This window comes from Penicillium oxalicum, chromosome IV (assembly GCF_001723175.1).
Source record: "Penicillium oxalicum strain HP7-1 chromosome IV, whole genome shotgun sequence".
In the NCBI taxonomy this organism is placed as follows: domain Eukaryota; kingdom Fungi; phylum Ascomycota; class Eurotiomycetes; order Eurotiales; family Aspergillaceae; genus Penicillium; species Penicillium oxalicum.
In genome coordinates, this window is record NC_064653.1 from 1,847,295 (window position 1) to 1,870,240 (window position 22,946).

At 53.1% G+C, this 22,946-nt stretch overlaps 7 protein-coding genes across 7 annotated transcripts; 3 read left to right on the plus strand and 4 right to left on the minus strand.

The window, feature by feature from the left end:
- Window positions 1-551: 551 nt before the first annotated feature.
- Window positions 552-1,214, minus strand: POX_d05417 (uncharacterized protein; the record flags this gene model as incomplete). Its single annotated transcript, XM_050114264.1, has 1 exon — window positions 552-1,214. One exon carries the CDS (start codon window positions 1,212-1,214, stop codon window positions 552-554), a length of 663 nt encoding a protein of 220 aa, XP_049969215.1.
- Window positions 1,215-2,295: 1,081 nt separating this feature from the next.
- POX_d05418 (uncharacterized protein) lies at window positions 2,296-2,607 on the plus strand (the record flags this gene model as incomplete). Its single annotated transcript, XM_050114265.1, has 1 exon — window positions 2,296-2,607. One exon carries the CDS (start codon window positions 2,296-2,298, stop codon window positions 2,605-2,607), a length of 312 nt encoding a protein of 103 aa, XP_049969216.1.
- Window positions 2,608-2,910: 303 nt separating this feature from the next.
- On the plus strand, window positions 2,911-5,391 carry POX_d05419 (uncharacterized protein; the record flags this gene model as incomplete). The annotated part of the gene is made up of 1 exon (XM_050114266.1): window positions 2,911-5,391. The coding sequence occupies one exon, from the start codon at window positions 2,911-2,913 to the stop codon at window positions 5,389-5,391; it is 2,481 nt and encodes an 826-aa protein (XP_049969217.1).
- A 2,006-nt stretch (window positions 5,392-7,397) lies between these two features.
- POX_d05420 (uncharacterized protein) lies at window positions 7,398-7,822 on the minus strand (the record flags this gene model as incomplete). Its single annotated transcript, XM_050114267.1, has 3 exons — window positions 7,398-7,463; window positions 7,654-7,731; window positions 7,793-7,822. 3 exons carry the CDS (start codon window positions 7,820-7,822, stop codon window positions 7,398-7,400), a joined length of 174 nt encoding a protein of 57 aa, XP_049969218.1.
- A 2,597-nt stretch (window positions 7,823-10,419) lies between these two features.
- Window positions 10,420-11,282, minus strand: POX_d05421 (uncharacterized protein; the record flags this gene model as incomplete). Its single annotated transcript, XM_050114268.1, has 4 exons — window positions 10,420-10,534; window positions 10,728-10,879; window positions 10,930-11,047; window positions 11,122-11,282. The coding sequence occupies 4 exons, from the start codon at window positions 11,280-11,282 to the stop codon at window positions 10,420-10,422; spliced, it is 546 nt and encodes a 181-aa protein (XP_049969219.1).
- A 2,342-nt stretch (window positions 11,283-13,624) lies between these two features.
- POX_d05422 (uncharacterized protein) lies at window positions 13,625-14,902 on the plus strand (the record flags this gene model as incomplete). The annotated part of the gene is made up of 1 exon (XM_050114269.1): window positions 13,625-14,902. One exon carries the CDS (start codon window positions 13,625-13,627, stop codon window positions 14,900-14,902), a length of 1,278 nt encoding a protein of 425 aa, XP_049969220.1.
- Window positions 14,903-18,397: 3,495 nt separating this feature from the next.
- Window positions 18,398-22,231, minus strand: POX_d05424 (uncharacterized protein; the record flags this gene model as incomplete). Its single annotated transcript, XM_050114270.1, has 1 exon — window positions 18,398-22,231. The coding sequence occupies one exon, from the start codon at window positions 22,229-22,231 to the stop codon at window positions 18,398-18,400; it is 3,834 nt and encodes a 1,277-aa protein (XP_049969221.1).
- Window positions 22,232-22,946: the final 715 nt, after the last annotated feature.

A 22,946-nucleotide genomic window follows, 5' to 3' on the forward strand; every position in this document is an offset into this window, starting at 1 on the left:
GTCCGTTCATAAGTTGCTCTGGTCAACCTTTGTCTCAAGGTCTAAACCGCCAGGGCGGTCTCCCCCATTTCAAGATGGTCGATGGAAGACACTGAAATATCAGTGGGATTGGATTGTGCATGTATCCGCCAGAAGTCTTCCGCAACTCACATTCTATTTGTAAGAATGAGTCCTTCAAGATCAGCTTGCTCGTCCTTTGGCGCGGGACACAGATTGATAAGCCGTGGGATCATGAACTGTACTTTATGCATGATGATCCAATATTCACATCTGACTCATCAAGGTGATACTGTCAAAGTTCTTCCATGGAGTCCGAGCCTGTTCTGCAGGTGCTGAGCGGGATTTGGCAAACCGAAATCACAAAGCTTCCACTACTGCTGAGAGCCTCACGTGATCGACTACGGTGTTTTTAGTCCCGCATGTGAGTGGATATGCGAAAAAAGATACTGATGTGGCTTATCCATTTCCGTCACGGCGCAGAGTACTGCAGATCCAATCGATTCGATGTGGGCTCACCGTGTAACCTGCACTGGGTAGTGTGTATTTTTGTGTTATGATGTATCAATTCTGTCGACACTCAGCCGTCTGCACACTACCGCACATTCAAGTGCACGAATTGGGCCAAAGCTTCTCGGTTGTGTGGAGGCCCACGGCGCAAAGCTTGGCCCGGAGAGCCCACTCGTGTCGCTTTGCTCCACCACCTGGTTCAAACTTGGAGGAACCTTAGCCTGCGAAGCGTTGCGAGTGGTTGCAAGTATTTTTGAACGAGGCAAGTTCAGACAATTGAGGACCTCTAGAATCAGTGATCCTGTAAGACGAGATGTGGCCCCCGAGATTTCCACCGAAAGTCTGGAGCGTTTGCGTGACGGCAGTCGTCGACTCTGCGGCAGCCCACAGTCTGCAGGGCCCGAATGACCAATCCCACCTCCTTCAGTCCGTGGAACATGCATCAAAAGCAATATGCGGTAAAATGGACCTGGTCGTTTATTCAGTTCGAGATCTGCGACGAGTTTCATGGCACACTCTCGTTCCCAGATAGCCTCATATGCACGGTCGGATCGACCTAAGAGCACTAGACTGATCTGCACGCGAATGCAGTCAGCCATCAGGATGGAAACCGGGCTCTTGGAGTACACTAAGAAAGCACCCTCCATGCCCTTTGCGTAGCTGATCATTGCGGTCGACTGCAGGGAGGACTCGGACTTTGAGACCATTCTTAGAGGCAGCTGAGCCGATCGGTCGCATCGTGAAACACCCACTCACCCGAAAATCAGACAGACGCTTTGTATTGATCGTCTGGGCATGATTGCTTTTTATGCGGTGATACGAGGCCGCCTTCAGTCTCTTCACGAGACGCACCACCAGCTCCCACCATTGCTCTCGCCGTATTCAGGTGAGTCCGATCATCTCGTCTCCATTTCATAACACTATCGGTGCGGCAACCATGTCCACGTGGCATATTCTATCTTACGTGGGATTTCCTGTTAGTGCGCAAGCCCTGTGCCGTAGATCCTTGTCAGGAGCCCCGCTGGGGGTTGGCTCGCTTCTGTGCATCCTTGACCACGATGATTGATGGCTGCGTTTTGCTGGAAGGACCCTGCTGTACGCACTCCGGCTATCTGGGACAGTCGGAGAAGCCAGGGAGAGAACAAGGCGGACAGAAGTCCACCAACCTTTGATAGGACATACGGGCCTTGCAATTCGTCCAGTCCCACCGACGGGTTGTACATCCCCGGACAAGCTAACCCAGTCCTCCTCACAGGAATTGTAATGAATCACCCCTTCTCGCGGATGAACCTTGTCTGTGGCGATCATTGGTGAATGATTTGCCAAGCTGGATCGACGAGAACCCACCAGGACAAGAACGCGGTACGATGCCTGGTCAGACCTATTCCCATACCCTCCGAATGAAAGTGACGGGCTCTGGTCACTTTCCAGTCCCTGACTCGGGTCCTCTCTCTTCTCTCTGTCTCTCTCTCTCTTCCGGCCCTGTTGCCACCGCGAGCACAAACAACCGGGCTCGCCCAGGACCGAGATAGCGGGGGGGGGCGCATGATGGACTGGCCGTGGTGCGCTCAAAAATAGTTGCGGATCCGTCTCCACTCGGGGAGATCACTGTGCAGCTTACAGCCTACGGGACAACCGACGGTGGAACACTGGGACAGAGGGACCACTACGGGACCGGGGCTAACGGGGTAATCAAGACGACCAATCATGTACCCATGATGTATCGAGCATGTACCAGGACCTCTTCCAGCGGAGTCCAGTCCAGTCCATCTCCGTGCCAAATGCCTGATGCCCAGAGAAGAGAATACCCACAGTACTACGCCCCCCCTCTCTGTTCCTCCGTCTCTTCCAGAAGCCAATTCGAGTGTCTCCCCCCCCCCAAATACCAAATACCCGCCCCATTCTGCTCGATTCCCTCCGTCCTCCAGTGCCAGTCCTCCTGTCCCATGGCTGGACACACCCCCCTCTCCAGCTAGCCGCATCCGATCTCCCGATGCACTTTGTCATCTCACCGTTTTCCCTTCCAGTTCTCTTCCACCGACCACTCTTTCCCCTTCCTCTCACAACTTAATCACTCAGGTCACCCATCGTATCATTTAAAATCATACACAACCCCCCCTCCCCAAATTTGGCAACGTCCCCAGCAACTACGTCTCCGGCTGTCTCCACACAGGCCATCCCTCTCCAATTACCTACATTTGCTGCAAAGTTCGCGACACCCAATTTTCGCCGTTGGATTGCTCCACTCATTCCCGCCACGAGGGCTCAGATCATTCTGCAAATTTCCCCGACATTGTCTTGGGTTCTTACCCAGTCGCCGGTGTCTCTCCCTTTCCAGACATCCTCATCAGCAACAATACCGATGGAGCCCCGCGAGAGGGTTTTCCGCTCATGTCGCCAATAATGTCTGACACTATGGCTCGAACCTCCCAGGAACCCGCGAAGACCAAAGGAAAATCTCGCAAGACGGATCCCGGTGCAGCGCCGATCCGAAAACGCCGCAAGAGGACGGTCGTCAGCGGTGCCCCCGATGACTGTTTCGCCTGCGCCAAACGAGGGGCCCGGTGCGACCGGCGCCGCCCCTACTGCTCGCAGTGCCTCGAGATGGGCCGGGAGTGTTCCGGATACAAGACCACCTTGACATGGGGAGTGGGCGTGGCCAGCCGGGGCAAGCTGCGTGGTCAGAAGCTGCCGGTCATGGAGACGGAATCCGAACCGTCTACAACGGCGGCCTCGGGGGGAGCACCGCGACGACCGGCTTCAAGCAGTCAGAGCCCTCCTACCACGCAAATACCTCCGAGTTCACGTCCAACACCGGTCGCAGCACCTCCGATGGGGATGACGATGGCCAACACGATGCTCGACCCCGGGTTAATGGGTGGCATCGATTCGGACCCTCGATATGGCTATCCGGCGTCGACGCACCCAGAACTGTCGGCAAGCATGGCTTGGGCGTTGGACATGCCGGATCCGCACACGTGGACCAACGTGCCCGCCGCGCCTCCGCAAATATCAGGACTCCCCATCCCCAATCGTCCGATGGTCGTGAATCGATCCAGCCCCAGTCTCGCCTCGGAAGCCTCGATGCAATATGCGCCCACGTTGAGTCCGGAAGCGAGTTTCAGTGCACCTGTCTGGCCCGTCACTCAGAGCTGGCCGGCTACCCAGCCAAATTTCTCGGCAGAGGAGGTGGACGAAGAATTTGAGCGAGACGACTCGCATCAATCGATATTGTGGGACTCTGGGCACAGTCCGTCCTATTCACAGATGCTGCTGGCACGATCGGTCGGGCGCACCCCGCGTCTGCGGTACTTGATCAGCTACTTTGCCGAGGTGATCGCCCCGATGATTGTTGCCTTTGACACGCCCACCAATCCTTTCCGGATCCAGATCCTTCGCCTGGCCCAGGATAGCCCGGCGCTTCAAGAAGCGATCGCAACGCTGGCAACCAGCAATCTGCGTCAGCGACGGGAACGAAACCACACGTCCACGGGGAGAACCTTGCCTGCACGTATGTCCTCGATGGCTCATCGAGCCTTGACCGAGGAGGCTTTTCAAGATCGATACGGCATCTCTGTCCCAGAGGGATACGCTCGGGAAGAGAACCACCATCGCGGCATGGCCGTGAAGGCCCTGAATGCCGACCTTGCCGACCCCCGTCGCCGCTTGTCGGACTCGGTGTTGGCGACGCTGCTGATCCTCTCACTTTTCCATGGCTGCGACACGGGTGTTGCTGAGTTCCGAACCCAGTTCGAAGGGGTCACGAGACTGTTGGCCATCCGCATGCGCCATTCGCCCGTCATTTCGGACGATCTGAAATGGTTCATCCGCATGTTCTCCTGGTTTGACACCTTGACTGCAACGACCAATGATCGTGACGTGCAGCTTCGCGGGAAATGTTTGGAGATCAGCTCCATCACCGATGGCGAATGGGGGCTTGAAAATCTGGCCGGCTGCGACGGCCGTCTGTTCAAGTTGATCTCTCAACTCGGTCGTCTGAACCTGTTGAGCCAAGACAAACAACCGACCGAGTCTCGTCCGGCCGATGTGTCTGTTCCCACTGCGTCACTGCCCCCCAATATGGTGTTCCCTGGCTGGAATACCGTCACCCCGGGTGTGGCACCTGACTCCCACTATGGCCAAGGGTATTCGTCCGCCGCAAGCAACATGCCGCCGAACAATGATCAGACCAGGAGGCCATCGTCGCCCGCATTTTGGACCGAGTGGTACTCGCTTCGACAGCGTCTCGAATCCTGGAGATTCGACCCACCATCCCCGCTCCACGCCTCATTCCCTTCACCTCCGCTGTCCAATTCCGAAGCGTCCTCCTGGACAACATCCGCATCTTCTTTCCCGTCGAGTGCCGCGGCCACCGCCTCCGCCCCCGCCCCCTCGACGACATATCAAGTGGCGGCCGAGAATCTCCATGACGTCTACCAGATTTCAGAGTGCTTCCGGCACGCCGCCCTGCTCTATTGCGAGCGACTTGCCGAGCCCAGCCTGCCGTCCAGCCATGCCCGTATCCAGCATCTTGTGCGTCTTGCCATGCATTGTCTCTGTACCGTGCAGTCGGATGTCTACCTTCTCTGGCCCCTATTCATTGTGGGCTCGGAGTGCGTGCAAGAAGATCATCGAGCCGCCATCCGGGCCCGATGTAAGGATATCTCGAAAGATTCCGGCTTTGTCAATAATCTTTCGTGCCTCGAACTGCTTGAGAAAATCTGGGCCGATCATTCGGAAGAGACTCCATACCCTGTATATCCGTCTGATATGGGCACTCCACCACTACAGAATGGTAACGGACGGGCCCCGTCGTCTCAGGCCTTCCGCTGGTCCCGCGCCATGCAGGCTAAACGAGGGGATGGAGAATACATGGTGGTGTAGTCACGACTGATGATACAAAGTCACCTCCCAGTCTCCATTACAATGCTTCCCCGTCCCCCTTCGCCCCTTCTCCGTTCCTTCCTCCTCGCCTGCTCGCTCCTGTTTCACTCTTCCTCTCTTTTCTTTCTTCAGATCCAGCCTCTTCAGCCTCTCGGAGCATCTTTCAGTTTTGTACATAGCCAGACTTGAATTGACGTACGATGTGAACCCGCAGAGCGGCGGTTCTCGGACAGCTCTCTGCACTACAAGTGACTATGGAACCCGTAAATCGTTGAACAGCAGTTCTGAACCCCGTGCTTTTGTTCCCGTCTAGGTAAGAAAGGGCATACATTCCTCCTAGGCGGGCACTGAAAGCTCGTCCCAAGCACTCCACAATCTGGCCCGGGAGGCGGGTGTGCCTTTTGACATTTGGCCGCTCCAGTGGTGCCTGGGAATTCAGGCTGGTCCGGGTAAAGCTCCCCAGTGATCGATCCGATCTCGCCTGGAGGGTCTCGTCTGGGGTGCAGCACCGATGGATGGGAGCTGCAGTGGGCCTACCGGCCATATACAGTCCCCCTACTACCTGGCCTCGTCACCCTGATGTCTAGAATGAATGCAACTACGAAGCACATGTCAATCATACGAACGCCGAGTCTCTATCCCCCCCCTCAACTTAATAGAGCGATAGGTAAGTACACACCACCAAGAGTCCAAATACTCGTCAAGGGTTTAAGAGGACCCTTTCACTTGTCTCTCGTGCTTCCCTCCCGTGGCACTTTTGCATCTGTCGTCTCCTTGCTACTGATTATCCCCCTACTGCTGCTGCTGCTGCTGCTCCTCCTTCTTTCGCTTAAAACTGCAGATAATCAGGGCTCAGGGCAAGGGCACATGAACAGGCCGCACGCAGATGCGGTATGTGATCAGTGCACGCTTTCCCACACACACCCAGACACCATCGACTTATTAAGACAGGGCAATGAACATTCCTCAAAATCAAGTAAAATACTGATCATCATTTAAGAACTTTGGAAAGTTCATTCAACTACCAAATATGCAAGGTTTGATATGAAAAGCATTAACAGAGGGGAAGAAAATGAGAACAACCTCGACAACGTTTTTGGATCGGGAGACCTTTGAGCCGTGTCTCCGCCCGTCCACCCCCCATCCTCGATGATCTATTGGAGATTGGATCTGGATGGGCTATTTTTTTTGCAATTTTCTTATTTGTGTGGCTTGAGCGTCTAGTTTTTACAGTACTATATCTTCCGGCAAGGGGTTGGGGAAAAAAGAACCAAGTGAAGAGGATGCAACATTGGTGGGGACGATTATAAAGGGAAGGCTGTAGGGGGAAAAGATATTCAAGTTTTTTTTTTCTTTGTTTTTTTTACACAACCGAGTCGGTGATCTTTTTCCCATACGTATCAATGATATGACGATTACTGGTTTTAATTTTAATTGATCCCACGATTAACCCCTGAACCCGTTCTGACCAGGATTACGAGATTGAATGTGTTCGGCGCATGGGCCATTTTTTTGAGACAAGGCAGTCCAGTCCAGAAAAGATGTAAACCTAGTTCAAGGGCATTTGGGACAACAGGCGTTGTTGGTATCAGTAACCTCTTAACTGGGGGGATCCTTTAATCATCGAGGTCTGGTAACTACTACTTCAACGCCTGTGCCATTCTAGCCCAGCACAGTCCATACCGACAGCTACATATACACATGGAGGTTGAAGGATATTGTTTACACCGTTGGATAGACCTATCCATCCAACTCTAGACTGGGCCTAGGTCAAAAGATTCTCCTAGAAAAAATGAATGCAGCTATACTTATACCATATCAAATAAAGGAAGTCTCTTCTAATCACGTTACGTTCAAGTTCAGTTGATCTACTGAACGACTCCAGGATCAAAAGAACCTTTAGGTACCACGAGGAAATCAAGCAATCATATTTTACATGTGATCAAGCCGAGCCGATACATGCAGACCATTCTGCTAATGCCAACTTCAATCGTGTGCTCTTTTTTTTATGATATCAGCTGCAACTTGAGACTTGTACTTGTCATTTCCATCTCCTCGCTTTTCCACGTCCCCTGTGTGTCCAAGGCAAGTTTTTGATACAAATAGACACCTAGGCGCCTCGAGAATGCACACATTCTCACATGCAGTGGAAGCAGATCCCGAGGAAAAGGTGAAGGTAAGATCAAGTATAGACCCGCTGAATGGAAGGGGTCAAAGGTGAAAAGCGGGTACTGGAGGCGTAGGCTACAGCTGTAGGCATACTGGAGAAGATCCGATCCACTCTTTCTGGCGCGAGGGAAGGGTGGTGGGCGCAGCTTGGTAGACTTGTGAATCCCGAGTCTGGACCAATCAAGGTTTATATAGAGTTTTCCATGTTTATTTTCAGAGGGAAGAGACTTACGATGTAGACGGTATTTGCATCTGAATACATGGTAGGGCCAGATCAAGGATGGGATGGAAGGAATAGTACACCCGGGAGTCCGTCTTTCGGGTTTGGTGTGGGCCCCCCACTCTAAACGCGAAGAAAGGCGGGAGCTGCTCGTTGTGTTTGGGGTCATTCTCTACTTCTACTAAGCCACGGGCTCAGGAAACATACGACCCTTTTTTTTTGGATCTCCTGAACCAGTTGTGTGCCACGATGATCCCCATTTTGGCTCTCGTCAAAGACCAGCCATTGCAAAACTCAAATTTGCTATCTTGTAGTCTCTACTCTCGCCAGCGCGGATTCCCACCTTGTGCGCGCTAGCGAGATTCTCAAAGATCAATCAAGAAGAGTCCAGTGAGTCCATACCGTGTCGGACACCTTCATCCGACTCCTTTGACGGAACCAAGTGATCCTACTTGTCTATACCACAACCTCATTGGTTGTTCACTCTAACCACAGCCTACCAGCCAAAAAGCCAAAACGCCAAAAAAAATTATGCCATGCCATGTGCAACATGCCCTGGCAGGCACGGGGGTCGATCAACGCGGCCTGTCGGTGGCGCAGTCATTCGAAGCCAATTCTGTAATCCGCGGCCTCCGAAAAAGGGGCAATACAGCGTAGATAGGAGGTCTGGATGAACCGGGTTTCCGTATTCGCGTAGATCTGACTCACCGTCTATGTGAGGTACTGGAGATCAGGAGGGTTGTGCCCTTCCAGCCCGAGACCGGTAGATTCAAAATTCTCGATCAGCCCTATCAGCGGATTTTACCGAGACTATACTGTCGCACTCTTTCTTACCAAGCATGATGCATTCATACCTACATGGACGGGTCGAGGTTCTGGAGATCAGAGTGTTCATGTTTCTGGAACGACGGGAGCCGTCATTGCTAGAGTACCTCCTAGACGATATCCTCGACGAGAATGTTAAAAGAAAGGGGGGGGGGGGCTTGTTCGCCATTCCGTAGACCTAGGAGATGAGTCGGTATTACATCAGACGGCAAACATGCCGGCCAACCAAGGTTTCTTAGCATGGTGAGTCTATGGGATCCGGTAGGAATTCAGTATGAGTATGATGTACAAGCAGTGTAGTGTGTAGATAGTAAAATAGATGCTATGTCGTGGAAAGTCTGTCGGCATGATTATATCTTATCACATGTCGTATATACAGGTATTCAGCCAATGCAGTGCTAGTTCATTCCCAGTAGCATGTCAGTAGGCATAGTCCTGTCCGACACCAATCTCATGTTGATCAGGATGACATCAAACTTGCAGAGAGGAACCTGGATGACGCTGGAAATCGGCCATTTCGAGATACTTTGACGGTGGAAGTGTGATTGTCTGTGGAAGAGAGTGGGGTTATTCTTCTGATGGCCATCGTATTCTGGGGATTGAAAGTGCCCCTTGGCGTCAGGTATAGCGGTAAGAGGAGGTGAGAGATATGACCAGATAGGTTTGATGTAGCTTTTATCTAACTGGTACATTCTCAGGGTACTGCCTGTTTTTGTTGGATATTGTATGTGTGGAATAGTCACCTGTGAGCCAAAAACCCCCCGTACCAACCAGATGACATTCCCTTTACTACACGTTTGAGAGATTCGGGTTGACCGGTAAAACGATAAAGTGGTGCAGAATTTGTCATCAATTTTAAGACCGCCATTCATTTGTCTCAGTCACCTCGAAACGATTCGATTAGGGCTGGTCACCACGAGCTGATAGGGCGCTGGCCGAATCAATATGAACCGAGCCATGCACTTGTCACTCGCAACTTGGCCCGATTCCAAATATGTATGACATTCATCTCCGTTCACGACGCACATATCAGTGCCGGCAGGATAAAGATGCCAAAAAAAAGCAAGAGCAAAAGCCGGAGAGTGTTTAGGGTTTACACGATGAGTTGTCCAGATCCTGCCTAGTGGGGAAAAGAGTCAGTGGGCACATGAGTCTAGAAAATAAGTTCCATCAGGTTATCCCTCCAAGCCGGAGAGCCTGAATTGACATAGATTTCCGTTGTCTGTTCAGATCACGCGATGATGTTGTGGCTCTTCGATTCTGGTCATTGAAATTGATATGATTTTCTTTCCCACAAATGCTTTAACGAGCAAAACTTCCTTTCCTTCAAGGACCTTATTGGCTCGATAATGTCAAGCTATCTTCTTTGGACCTGGACCTCCAAGTTGCGGTCTGTAAGCGCTCCATGGGTTCTCTCATTTTGGCCCGAATCGCGAGGTTGCTGCCCAGCGACCACGCAGCGGTAAAGCCCAGGCGTGGTCCGTGAGGTTGCCCAACTTCGTTCTCGGTTCTTGAACTTTTTTTGGGGGGAGATTCCGGCTTCTGGACTGAGTGCGTGTGTGTAAGCGAGAGGGAGCCTGCACATGAGCATGAACATGTCTGAGCTACTGAGAATTTTGGGGGGGGGGGTTTCTCTTGGAAAGTGTATCCATTTCTTTTTATCTTGCCCTGGCAACGTACGGGCGGGTTTTGATGATATCAGGCGGTGGGAACTACAACCCGTACTGCATGTGGTCCATACTGGAGATCAAGAGTCGAGACTGTGTAAATGGTACCGTACCACACCAACAGCTCCCGACCAGCTTCACGGTGGATTACAAGATGGGTCCGCGGAGGTCGGAACCACTGGTAAAGACGGGATGGTCCGTGGAGTCGCCCGTTACGCGAAACCACGGAAAGGAGTCCGGCTCGGGGATGATCGAGCCAGATCTGGATCCCAGATGATTCCAGTCGAATGCCGGTAGACAGCAAAGGATACATTCACATGTGCACGTAGTTGGATCCTTGCAGACACAATGTTCCATGTCCCACATCGACTGCTTTGGGGGTTGGTCAAGTCGAATGAATTTTTGACTTTTCTCAACGAGAGGGCAACATTTACCGGCATACAAAACTGACGTACAGGAAGAGGGCTTCATACATCATGTATGTCAGGCTGCTGCTGACGGGGGGGTAAGGTTGGATGCTTAAATTCCGAGGCTCGCGTTGGGCAGGTTCCGTCGGATTTCCAACCGCGCCAAAGGACTGGAAATTCTCTCCAATCATGGGTCGCGTCTCGAGACTTGTTCGCCATCGAGGAGCCCTCGTCCCCCCCTGTTACTCACGTGTGGCTCCATGCGCTCAGCCTTGCACCGTTTCTGGAAGCCCAGTAGCGGCGACTCCCTCCCAAATACCGCGATCCAACGATGTCGGACCATGATGGTCGGTGGCTGAGATGTTCGCCTCAAAAGCACGAATCGGGGACAGAGGTCTGCCGAGTCCTTCACACAGCCGAGATCATGGCGATGGTCGCTAACCGTTCACGAAGCAGCAGCACCGATCGGAAGAGATTCGATGCGGACACCCTCGATGAAACACCAGACTTGATCTCGATATGAGATGAGGGGAATAGGTGAGTAGAGTCGTCGGCTAGAGAATCTGCATCCGATGGTGGGGGCATCCCATCACTGCGCGTCATGTTCTGGCTGTTGGCTGGCGCTTGGATGGCTCCATCACAACGGGCTTGAATCCCTTAGGCTCACCTCGACTGACGAGTGCATGTATCGTCCTCGCCCAACACTTGTAGTTGCGGATTGTGGAGTTGGTCATCAGGTGGAAAGGACGAGTTCTACTCAGTAATACTCACCTGTCCACTCAGGTTGTCCAGTAGTTAGAAAGCAGCGATAAGAATCTACCCAATTTACAGGTAGTCACAAAGGACCTCGAGATCAACTGTCGAGTCTCCGATCCACCAAGACGCGAGACGGAGACACAGTCTGGAACCTTTTTCATGAATGCCGGTCGCAGTCCACGGTTCAGATCAAGAAACTTTATCGTACACGCCGAGTCACTTCCTTACTGGACGAGTCCAAGAGACAGGTTACAGATCACGAAGGGGAAAAAAAGGACATTTTGATTTCTCATGACAAAATGAGGTTGGTCTGCCATTCGGTTGCCATGCTGTATTTTCTTTTCCAACGATTTAAAGGCAAGATCCCGATCGGTGCATTCCTGATGATGCCGAGGAGGTCACTACCTTTGAGGTCATATTGATCTTATCGCAGTGGTTTATCGCCATGGCCAGCGTCTCATTCATTGTCTATCAGAGGTTGGAAGTACCTCCCCGAATTCGATACCGGTTCTCAGAAGACCAGTTAAAAAAATGCCTGCCCACCGCATCGGGAATTCGAACAATGCTTCGACGGCTTCCACATGTGATCATCTCCCACACACCAAACAAAAAAAGAAGCTGCGCAATGCGCGAACCGTTGGCTTTATCGCCACGCCCGGATGACGCCAAATCCCACAGTCTTCAGTGGACCCGCAGTCGGTGATTGGCACAGCCTGCATAATCAACCGGTGCGTCAAGGACTCAAGGGAGCCCACTTTTGGGACCTTTGCGCGAGGAACTTGAAGTCGCAAGGGCTCTCTCTCTCTCTCGCCCACTTCCTGTTTTGGCTGACCACGCCCCGAAAAAGTTCCAGAGATAATTCACTTACATGAAGGAGGTAATTTGTAGCCCACCAGATATCTCCTGGTCGAGAAACTCGAGGCAGAGAGAACGAGGTGAGAGGCTGGCATACCTGGAATAGTATGAAGTGAGAGAGGCACGATTGGGAACAAATCGGCCAAGGCAGAAGGCAAAACGCCCTTTGGTACACCCTACCGTCACCCTCCGATAGTCTCAGATTTTCCTCGACCAAGTATAGTGTGATTTTCTCCTAAATTGCCCACAGGGTCAAGTTGGGTTGGATCCATCGCTCACCCCTGGCAAAATTAAATCCATCCAGGAAATGTTTGAATGGCTATCGTTTTTTAAATCGAATTTGCGATTTCTCCAGTCTGGTCTCCACCAACTCACCCGCCAAAAACCCACCTGCCCCCTACGGGCAGGCACCCACACTCACCCACACACACACACAAACAACCTGCGCCAAAGGGCCAAGTCAGACTGCCCACCATACCTTTCATCCAAAGGCCCTTTCTCCCTTCTTCTCCTCCCCCCCCAACTTATCCTTCTCTACTCACAACCAGTTGCGCTTCCCACCAAAGGTGTACAGGAAGTTCTTTGAAACGCTCTCGAGAGACTCTTTGACGGGGTCTATCTCAACCATTCGCCCAACGCGTTTGGCGTCTACATTCCAGAGGACTCTGGTTCCAAAACACTATCGATTTTCACCCGATAATTACTCTCCCCCAGGCGGCCCTCCGGCCTCGTCTCGCCAGTTCTAGCATCCTCCTTTTCGTGTCTGGTTCAGACCGAAGAACGTTCAAATGCACTCTCGGTACAGTCAGCTTCGACCCTCCTCTCCTCTCCGATCGGAAACCGTACAGCGGTGACGGTCCTACTGAACCCTCCTGAGATTTGGTGTTCCTCTCTCTCTCCGGCGTCGTTTTGGCTCTTGGCGCACGATATCCTGTACAATTTCTCTCTGGGTTTGATTGGGTTCTGCGTGGATCGACCGTGCCAACTATTTTCTCTTTTTTTTGTTGCATTCGAGTTTGTTGCCCGCCTGGTTTTTCATTTGCGCAGTCCGACCTGGTGTCAATATCTCTCGGTCTCAGTACCTGCGTGATCCACCGATCCTCTCTCTGGAGCCGTTGCATCGCCTGGTCGCGTTTCGCCACCTCCTGGCTGACTTCAGAACGGCAAAAATCCCCGCCGCCGCACGTTGGTCTATCATCTCACCCAATTTCGCCTAATATCCCACCGCGATCTACACGTTCACAGAGCGCTGCTTCAACGTTCTTTAATTTTTTCTCTTCCCTCTCCCGCATGTGATCGTTTTCCTCAGTCCGCACTACAAACATACAGAGAAGATGTATCACTATCCCACTCCATCCCATGGGTGGTCGACCTACGACTACTCCCAGTCGCCGCCCACTTCACCCTACCACGCACAATATGCCTCACAGTACGCCAGCTCATACGCCTCCCCTCGCGGAAGCTCCCGTCGACACACTCGCAAGGCCAGCTACACGGCCACCGCCAAAGAATCCGGATATTATTCCGGCTACCCTCACACCTACTACGAGGCCACCCCCGAGTATGGTATCCCGTCGCGCAAGCACGATCATGTAAGTGCTTCCTCTACGGGACCCAAACACCGTCGCGCCCGCACGATGGGGCCCTCCATGGGGGATGGTCATGGTCCTGGCACCGGCGTCAGATTTGGCACTCACCCGCAAACCCAGCAGCCCATCTTTGTGGATGTGGCTGACGATTTTGCGGCACCGCGTCGCGCCTCGTTCTACGAGAAGCCATCGCCCCACGAGTCTCGGTCGTCGCGCCATGGCCGTCCCCCCGCTGCTGCGGCACAGCCCCCCATGTCGCCACAGGATGGCTCCGGCCAGCACCGTCGAACCGCCTCCGCCGCGTATCGCAAATCCTCAGCCGCTGATTCTCATTTCTATTTCAACCAGACTCCGAATGATGAAGATCTCGATGCCGTCCGCCGGTCTCACGCCCGCCGGCAGTCAACTTCAACTCGCACGCCATCCAAGCCCAAGCCCGCACCGCCCCCTTCCAAGCCGCCACCAGTCGCCACCGATGAGGATGCCGAGCGCGCGGGCATCCCTCCCGGCTACTCTACCAAGAACTGGGATCCGACCGAAGCACCTATCATCCTCCTCGGCAGTGTTTTTGATGCCAACTCGCTCGGTAAATGGATCTACGACTGGACGGTCTTTCACCACGGCGCATCGACCCCCATGGCGGACGTCGCGGGCGACCTGTGGCTTCTCCTGATCAAACTCGCGGGCAAGGTGAAGCGGGCCGACGAGTGCTTGCCCCGAATCAAGCGTCCCGAAGCCGCAGACATTGTGGAGGATTTCTTGGAGAGTGGCGATCGCTTGTGGAACCGGTTCAAGAAGCTTCTCAAGGCGTGTGAGATGTTCATGTGGAAGGCCGCCAAGCGCGAGGGCGGTAAGGGACAGGTGTCGATGGGGCGCAATGCTGGCTGTGAATTTGTCGATTCGATCTTTGGCCGTGATCGCGAACTCGAAAACACCGAGAAGCTGATGAATAGCATTCGACTGTGGAACATGCGCTTCGACGCCAATTGTGAGGAGATCCTGCGTCGCCCCTCCGCCAAATAAGCCGGTGGACTTGTTCCCAGTGGGGAAACCCAATCTCCACTACTCCACGGAGACCCATCGATCGTGGTCGACACCACAAGTTTCTTTCTCGGACCTTTTTTTTGCTTTCCACGGTCCAGCTCGACCAAGTGAGCCCCACTCGATCGATGAACGTCTGCAAGGGTTTGCCGCCTTTTGTCTTGATCGTTCCGACTTTTACTGTTCTTTTTCGTCTTCACTTGCGCGGAGCATTTTCAGGCGCTCTAGACTTCTGCATTTTCAGCGCTTGTGGTCCGGTTCACGCCATGTCCGGCCCTTTTTACTCTTTTTTTTTCCCTCTCACATTTCTCTTCGTGGGTTTCTGCATTTACGCTTATATCCCTGATACCCCCTTTCGCGGGTTTATCCCACTACTCGCTTGGTAGTGTTTGGTCTTGTCATTTGTTTCGTTTTCCAAGTTCTCGTCTAAAAGCTCGTCGTTTGGGATACATTCCATGTCCCCCGGTTCGGGACTCTGTTCAACCTCCCATGTTGGAGGTGGCGCCCCTGATTTACCTTGCTGCTACTGGGTCGGCGTTGACTTTTTCCCCCGCAGGACTTTGTATCTTGCAGTGGTGTTTCTCTCCCATCCTTGATGTTTGTGTCATTCTGTCTTTGGTGATACCATCTTGCGATCGTTGTTTCGTGTCTTTTCGTGACTGCCCGTTTTTGCTTTGATTTGTCACTCTGGAGGCTTTTGGATCTCTCTTTTCCTTTGTTCATCTCGATGTCTTGACTCTATCAGCCCCTTGTGTTTCTCTCTCTCTCTCTGTGACGACCGTCACCGATAGTGGGGACTCGCCAGGATTCCACTCGTTTAATCCAAAAGCCTTGGTTTGACTCTTTTTATCGCCGGTGACCCCAGGTCTCGTTTTATATCCACATAGTTTAATGATCCATCGCGTCAGCCCTATCATAGTTCTTGACATGACTCTCCACCCGTAATTCTGGGGTCCCCTTTCTACTCGGTACATATCAGACGTGGCACCACCAACACAACGCATCCGTGGCTCCCATCCATGCAGCCGGTTTCGGCAGTAGATTTACACACCTCAGGGGCGGGCGTGACACCAGACAATTGGGCTAGTCATGTACACCTCTTTGCAGGCAGACTTTTGTCCCCTCCTCCCCTTCCAGCCCTGTAGCGCTGACCAATACTAACCCCTCCACGATCTGATATGATGCAAGGCTTATTTCAATCCAGACGGGAATTGCATACTGTCCATGTCCCGGTCTTTCCGTATGAGCTTCCGCTTCTATGTAGACTTCAGCATCCTCTCTCGTCGTGGATCACTAGAGAATAGAGATGCCGCTTTGGCCTTCCCCCTCCCCATGGCTGGGACCTTCACTGCGATGACGGCATTCATGAAGATACGGATGATGTCACCTCTTGACTGGAACCGAGGGAGCTCCGCTACGGCCCCCGTGTACAAGCAAGTCCCGTATAAGTGGCGCATGGTACATCAAAAGGACTACTAGGTAACTGCAGATATCTTGTATTTTTTAACGCTTGTACCTTTTCTTTTCTTTTCTTTATATATTTATTTTCAGAAAATGTCAGAGAAAAGCATGCCAACGACTACCAAAGACATGCCGAACCCTATATCAAGTACATCCAAGTCTGGACTTTTGTTCAGAGATATCCCCCGCCAAAGAGAGAAAATAACACAAATCAAGAAAGAAGGAAAGATAAACAGATAGGGGTGGAGAGTTGAAAAAGGAAGAGAAAATAAAGCAAAATGGAAAATGAAAAATGAAAAAAAGGAAATCCACCACAGCATGGGAGTGTGACGCGCTCTTCTGATCTATCCTCAGTCCAGCACCTGCACCTCCTAAGAGAGAAAGTTGTCGGGTCCGACGTCCGATATTGAATGTCTACTACTAGTGCTATTATCCAGGTACGACATATTCAGATGTACTCTGTACTCTAAACGTACCGTATATTGTACACCCCCCCCACCAACCTTGAAATGTCCCAGTAAGAAGGGGACAAAGCCCCGACCCGGGCCCCCCTCTCCCCGGCACGATCCAATCCAATCCCCAATGCCACGCAGTGATCCAAGTTCCGAAGCTGCAGGGTGATGATGTGATGGCCTCTATGACTGGTCGAGCAATCTGATTAGGGTGCAGCGAGCCAGCGACTAGGAGATCTTTGATTGGTACATGTTTTACTAGCTGTTAACCTTTCAAGAATACAGACAGGAGTCTGCATGGATGTAGGTGGGTAGTCCGGGTGGGGGAGGGGAAAGGGGGGGAGCTTCTCGAAGAGGGGCATTTCGAGGATGGAAGAGAAGAGGGAACTACTTGTGTTGTGGTTTGAACATAAGATGGATATACGAGTAGGTAGTATCTACTCAGTCCCAAGTGGTCAAAAGAATGGCGGATATCTAATTTAGTGATTGTAGGTTACACATTGGGAAAGATCAAATATCAAATTGCCAGTGGCCTGCCGCCGTAGCCGATGAGGAGAGGGGGGTTCACACGGCCAAGAGAAGATGAGGGGTAAAGTGTGCTAGGTAAATACTGGATTAAATGAAGAGATGATATTTAATATTTAATATCGTGGATACTAGATATTGCGATTGATTTCGCTTATTATACTATAGTACGGGGAATTCTCAAGGGCTCACCTTTGTTTTCACATAACTGGATATATCACTCAGATCGAGACGGGAGGGGTCGACGACGCGATGCATTTCTACGAGAGAGTGCAACATTAGTGCACTGTCTGATATGATGGATGTACTGCTCCATGGTACGTCTACCAGATGTGCAGGGGAGGAATGACAGCCCCGTAGCGCAGTGTTCGAATCCTTTCCCGTTCATATAAACTCTACTCGTATTAACAGCCCTGGCCGTGGATAAAGTCTAAATTTCTACTGGCTTACATTACTGCATTAACAGGAATTGCCGGCTCTGCAGCTGGGTTGACCCGATCCGGATGCCCACTTGCATGTCCTGATCATGATCGAACCCTTCTAGAAACCTTCTGGAAAGAAAGTCCGAGTGGGTTCGAGAACATTGTCTTTGGGAAATTTCATAACTATCCCTTGACCAACTTTTCTTCCAGCAAAGATTAAAAAGAAGACCCTTGTAAATGGTGGATCAAGCGTCGCCTATCGTCTGAGATGCTGCAGATCGGGTATGAGTCACTAACGGTTCTCTATCAGTAGATTGCCTGAGTAGATCAGTAGGTAGGCGTCGTCAAACGCGCGACTTCCAAGCACCCATGACATAACAGAATGTGTCGACTTAGAGTAATCGACAAGGTAGAAGATAAAAAATCACCAAGCTAATTCCATTACGCTGCAACCCTTCAAAAAAAGACGGCATAAGTGGAAGGATAAAAAAGAATTCATTGGAAGGTGTCACATATTCCGCCATATTCATCATGTCTATAGCAGTTCTAATGGTTTCGTCGTTTACTCATCAGACACACAATCAAGGAGTCCATCAATGCAGATCTCTTCAACGCATTCAAATAGGTTCGTCGCGCGGTTCAACCAAAATCTCGTTGACAGAGACGTATTCCGGTTGACACAGCGCATGCACAATCGAATTGGCCACATCGGACGGCTCCAAAATCTTGGCACCCGAGGGCTCCCCATATTTCTTCACAGCCTCGGCGTCGGTCGACATGCCCAGGAGGGGTGTGGAGGTGTTACCCGGCTGAATGCTGGTCACTCGCAAGCCCATGCCCGCAGTCTCGAGACGAAGAGCCTGAAGGGTGGCCTCGACGAAGAATTTACTGGCCGAGTACACTCCTAGACCAGGGAAGACCTTGCGGCCCGCATCGGAAGAGATGGCCACAATGTGACCCTGACCACGCGAGAGCATTCCGGGAACGGTGGCCGAGAGCGCGTTGAGGAGACCCTTGCAGTTGACGTCGACGGTTCGCTCCCACTCCTCGGTCTGCACGTTGGCCATCATGGTGAAGTACATCACACCCGCACAGGCGACGAGAATGTCCACGGGGCCGAGTTCATCATTGGCCACTTGAATGAGCGCGTCCGATTGCGCCTTGCTCGTGACATCGGTGGATCGAATGATGCACTTGACACCATATGACTCGACTTGGCGCTTAACAGATTCCAAGGCATCAAGACGGCGAGCACCCAGGGCAACGGAACATCCCTTCTTGGCCAGGGCCTCGGCCACGGCTGCACCGATGCCGGAGGACGCTCCCGTGACGACGGCGACTTTGCCGCTGAGGGGGCCTTTCTTGATCTGCACAGCCTGCCGGTGCAGAGCGTCCCGGCGAGACGGGGCATGCGGAAGCCATCCGCGGGCAAACCAGTGGCGTGTGTAGGTCTCCAACAGCAGACTGTCTACCTTGGGTCGTTCGACGACCTCACGGAACGGCCGGGTCAAAGCGTTGTCAAGAACAACAATGCCTCGCAGGAATTCGACCGTCGGCATGCCGCTGCGTAGAATGTCGACCGTAAAGGATCCATCTCCACCCTTGGCCGAGCCGCGCTTCTCGTACCATAGCGCCACCCACTCCTCCCAAGGCAGAGGCTTCGTGGGGTAGCCCAGTTCATTCAGGTTCTCAAACACAGACTGGGTGTTGACGGGGTTGGGATCGCCCAAATGGAACACAGTTTCGTCGGCTTGAGTCTGGGTGGCCAGGTGAACAATCGACTTGCTGACAAAGTCCACCGGCGTCATCTCCGCGCGCCACCCTTCAACCTCGGGGGCGTATCCGAGACGGATCGACTCGACCAGCAGCGCAGTCAGTAGATCCCACGCGTTGGCGGAACCCGTTAGACTATGACCGCTAATGGTACCACAGCGATGAATCTTCACAGGCAGGCCCCGCTTGCCCGCCTCCAGGACCAACTGCTCGGCCACCCACTTGGTTTGGCCATAACCGTCCAACAGTTTCGTTGGCACATCCTTTACGTCCAGCATAGTATGTTCGGACCAGCCCTTTTCACCAGACGGCGGCAGAACACCGTTGGTAGAGACGTATTGCACGGTGGCACCCCCCTTGGCAGCCAAGCGGAGAATCTCGCGGGTTCCATCAATGTTTGCCTTGCGAAGCGCGGCGTAAGGGTAGACCAAGTTCACGGTGGCGGCAGCATGAACGATCACCTGAACACGACCGGCAAGATCATCGAAGGCCTCGGAGGAAAGGCCAAAATGAGGTCTGGACAGGTTACCGGGGAGGATTTCGACCCGCTCCATCAGGGTATCGCGCCATAGGCCCAGGTCCAGCAGGTTGCGGCGAATACGGGCGACACCGCTCGCCTGGTCATCGTCTTCAGGGTCGTTGAATCGAACGAGACAGATAATCTTGGCGGTGGTGTTGTCCAGGAGATCGCTCAGCAAGAATGCGCCCAGGAAGCCGGTGGCACCGGTCAAGAGAATGGTATTGGCATCGGTCACCGAGGTGATGGAGACGTTGGACGGGGGCTGAATATCATCCTCCAGCTTGGAATCCGCCACCAGGAAAGCGGGCAGCTCGGCTTGCACCGCCGCGGTGTGGCCATCGCGAACATCACGCACTGTCTGCAGGTGGCCTGCCAGAGTCGTGTTATCCGCGAGGCGGGGGATCGGCACGCGGAAGCCAAAGTGGGCGGACAATCGAGAGGCCAAATCGGCCAGAGACAGCGAGTGGCCCCCCAAATCAAAGAAGTTGTCTTCGGGTTTGAGCAGAGTCTTGGAGGTCTTCAGCACGGTAGCCCAGATGGCGGCCACGTCACCGAGGCTGATCGGGTCCTTGTCCATTGCCTTCTCACTACCGCTTGGGCTGGCACTGGGGGGAGGGGGGAGACTCTTCAGGTCGACTTTGCCGGACACTTCGTGGGTAGGCAATTCATTCATCTCCACCCACAGCGCGGGGATCATGTAGTGCGCAAGATGTTTCTCCAGGATGCGACGCGCCGCCGGGCTGTGTCCCGTCCCGTTGATCTCCACCGCGGGTTTGCTGCCGGCGCCTTCTTTATCCGACACGAAGTACGCAACAAGCTGTCGCTCGAGCCCCTCGCCATGGGCGATGACCACGCAATGACTGACGGCCAAATACTGGCAAATATCGCTCTCCACCTTGGCCGGCACCACGGAGTACCCCCGCAGTTTGATCATCGAGCCCACGCGACCGGTGATCTCCAGAAGCCCCGACGGTAACCTGCGAGCCAAGTCGCCCGTTCGATACATGCGCGCACCCGGTTGGGAGTCAAAGGGGTCCGAGGTGAAAGTCTTGGCCGTCGTCTCGGGGAGATTCAGGTACCCTCGGGCCAGAAGATCTCCTCCGATGAAGAGCTCGCCCGCCGTGCCCGCCTCGACTTCTTTCCCGCTCTCGTCTAGAATATACGTGTGTGCAGGATCGAGGGGTGCGCCCACGGGGCAATAGAGGGAATCGGGGTTCATTACGTCGCGAATGTCACCACATGCGATTTCATGGGTCTCACAGGCACTGTAACAATTGAGGAGTCGAGTGTTCGGTAGAGCTTTGATGGCTCTGCGAACCAAATCCGTCGTCACCACCTCCCCATTCAGCCACAGATTACGCAGTTTGGGTAACCGGCTGGAGATATTCGAATAGCGCGCGAGCACAGTGGCGAGTAACGTGGGGGTCATGAGAGTCTCGGTGATGTTTTTAGCAGCCAGCAGATCAACCAGCGCGGCTGGGTCGTAGCTGGCATCATCGGGGACCGCCACGACGGTCGCACCACGCAGCAGGGGACGTAGCATCTCCCAAATGAAGAAGACGTTGCAGGCAACGCGGTCTCCCGGCTGCACGTCCTGCACGGCAAATCTCAGATTGTAGGAAAGCACCGGGGCGCGATGTGGGTTGGCAATGCCCTTGGGCTTTCCCGTCGTACCTGATGAGTAGGACACAAAGGCGAGGCGATCCAGATCATCCTCGGCCGGCAACGGGGCGGGTTCTTTTGTGTGGCCGTTGACCTCTGCGAGGGGCTGATCGATCACCACAAGAGGGCAAGCCGACTTGACACGCGGAGCCTCGCTTTGGACCGTGATCACCACCGCTGGTTTGGCATCCTCGATCACGTCGGCCAGCAGTCCTGCGGGATATGCCAACTCCAGGACCAAGAAAGCTCCACCTGCGCGCAAGGTCGCCAGACAGGCAATCACGTAGTGAGCGCTGCGAGGCAGCAAAACTCCGACGAGTGAGTCCCGACTGACACCGTGGAGTCGCAGGTGACTCGCCAGAGACTCGACCTGGTGGTCAAGTTGAGCATAAGTATATGTGCAAGTCTCGTCTTCCAAAGCAATCGCATCGGGTGTTGCTTGCGCTTGGCGCTTGAACAGCGTGGGAAGATCCTTGGTTGTATCGATGAAGGCCATCTTTCTTCAGTCGGACTGTTGTTTTTTTGTCTCACTTCTGAACCAAGAGAAAATCGCAAGGAGGCGTTGCTTTTGCCTGTGTTGCTTTTTCTCCCTAATTAGAGGTCCGTTGGCGGAGCCGCAATGGCGAATCGAGACGTTGGTGATTGATGGTAGGATCACTTTGTCAATTGAGGAAGCAGCGACGGGGTTGATGCTCCGTCGTGTGTTGACTGTGATTTTTCAGTTCTGTGTCGAATTGTAGGCTCATTCAATCATCGAGGAGTCTCAATGGTGGTCTTGCGTTTGCCTTTTGGGAATCTAGCAATGTCATGCAAAACAGCAAACGTACCGCACGCCAAGAGAGAGGGGATAGGGAAGGAGGGGGAAAGAGGTGCAAAGGAGAAGATTCCCGGTGCTCAGATCAATCTTGGGACAGTCTTAACAAAAAAAAAAGAAACGAACAGAAGCAAACCAAACCAAAGAAAAAAAAAAGGGAAGCGATGAGCTGGCTAGAGTGCTACAGCTTCGCGGCTAAACTCAAAGGAGGAGCCGAGGGCGATACCAACAATCCACATCCACTACATTCGGCCGTGCATCCACTCAACTCCTCTTCTCCCACCTCCTCTACACTCGTCCTTTTTTTTCCGGAATCACTGACATGGCGATGGAGCTTCCTTATCCACTATGATGCTCCCCTGCGGAGGAGCGGGGGACTCCAGTATCCACGGGTCCA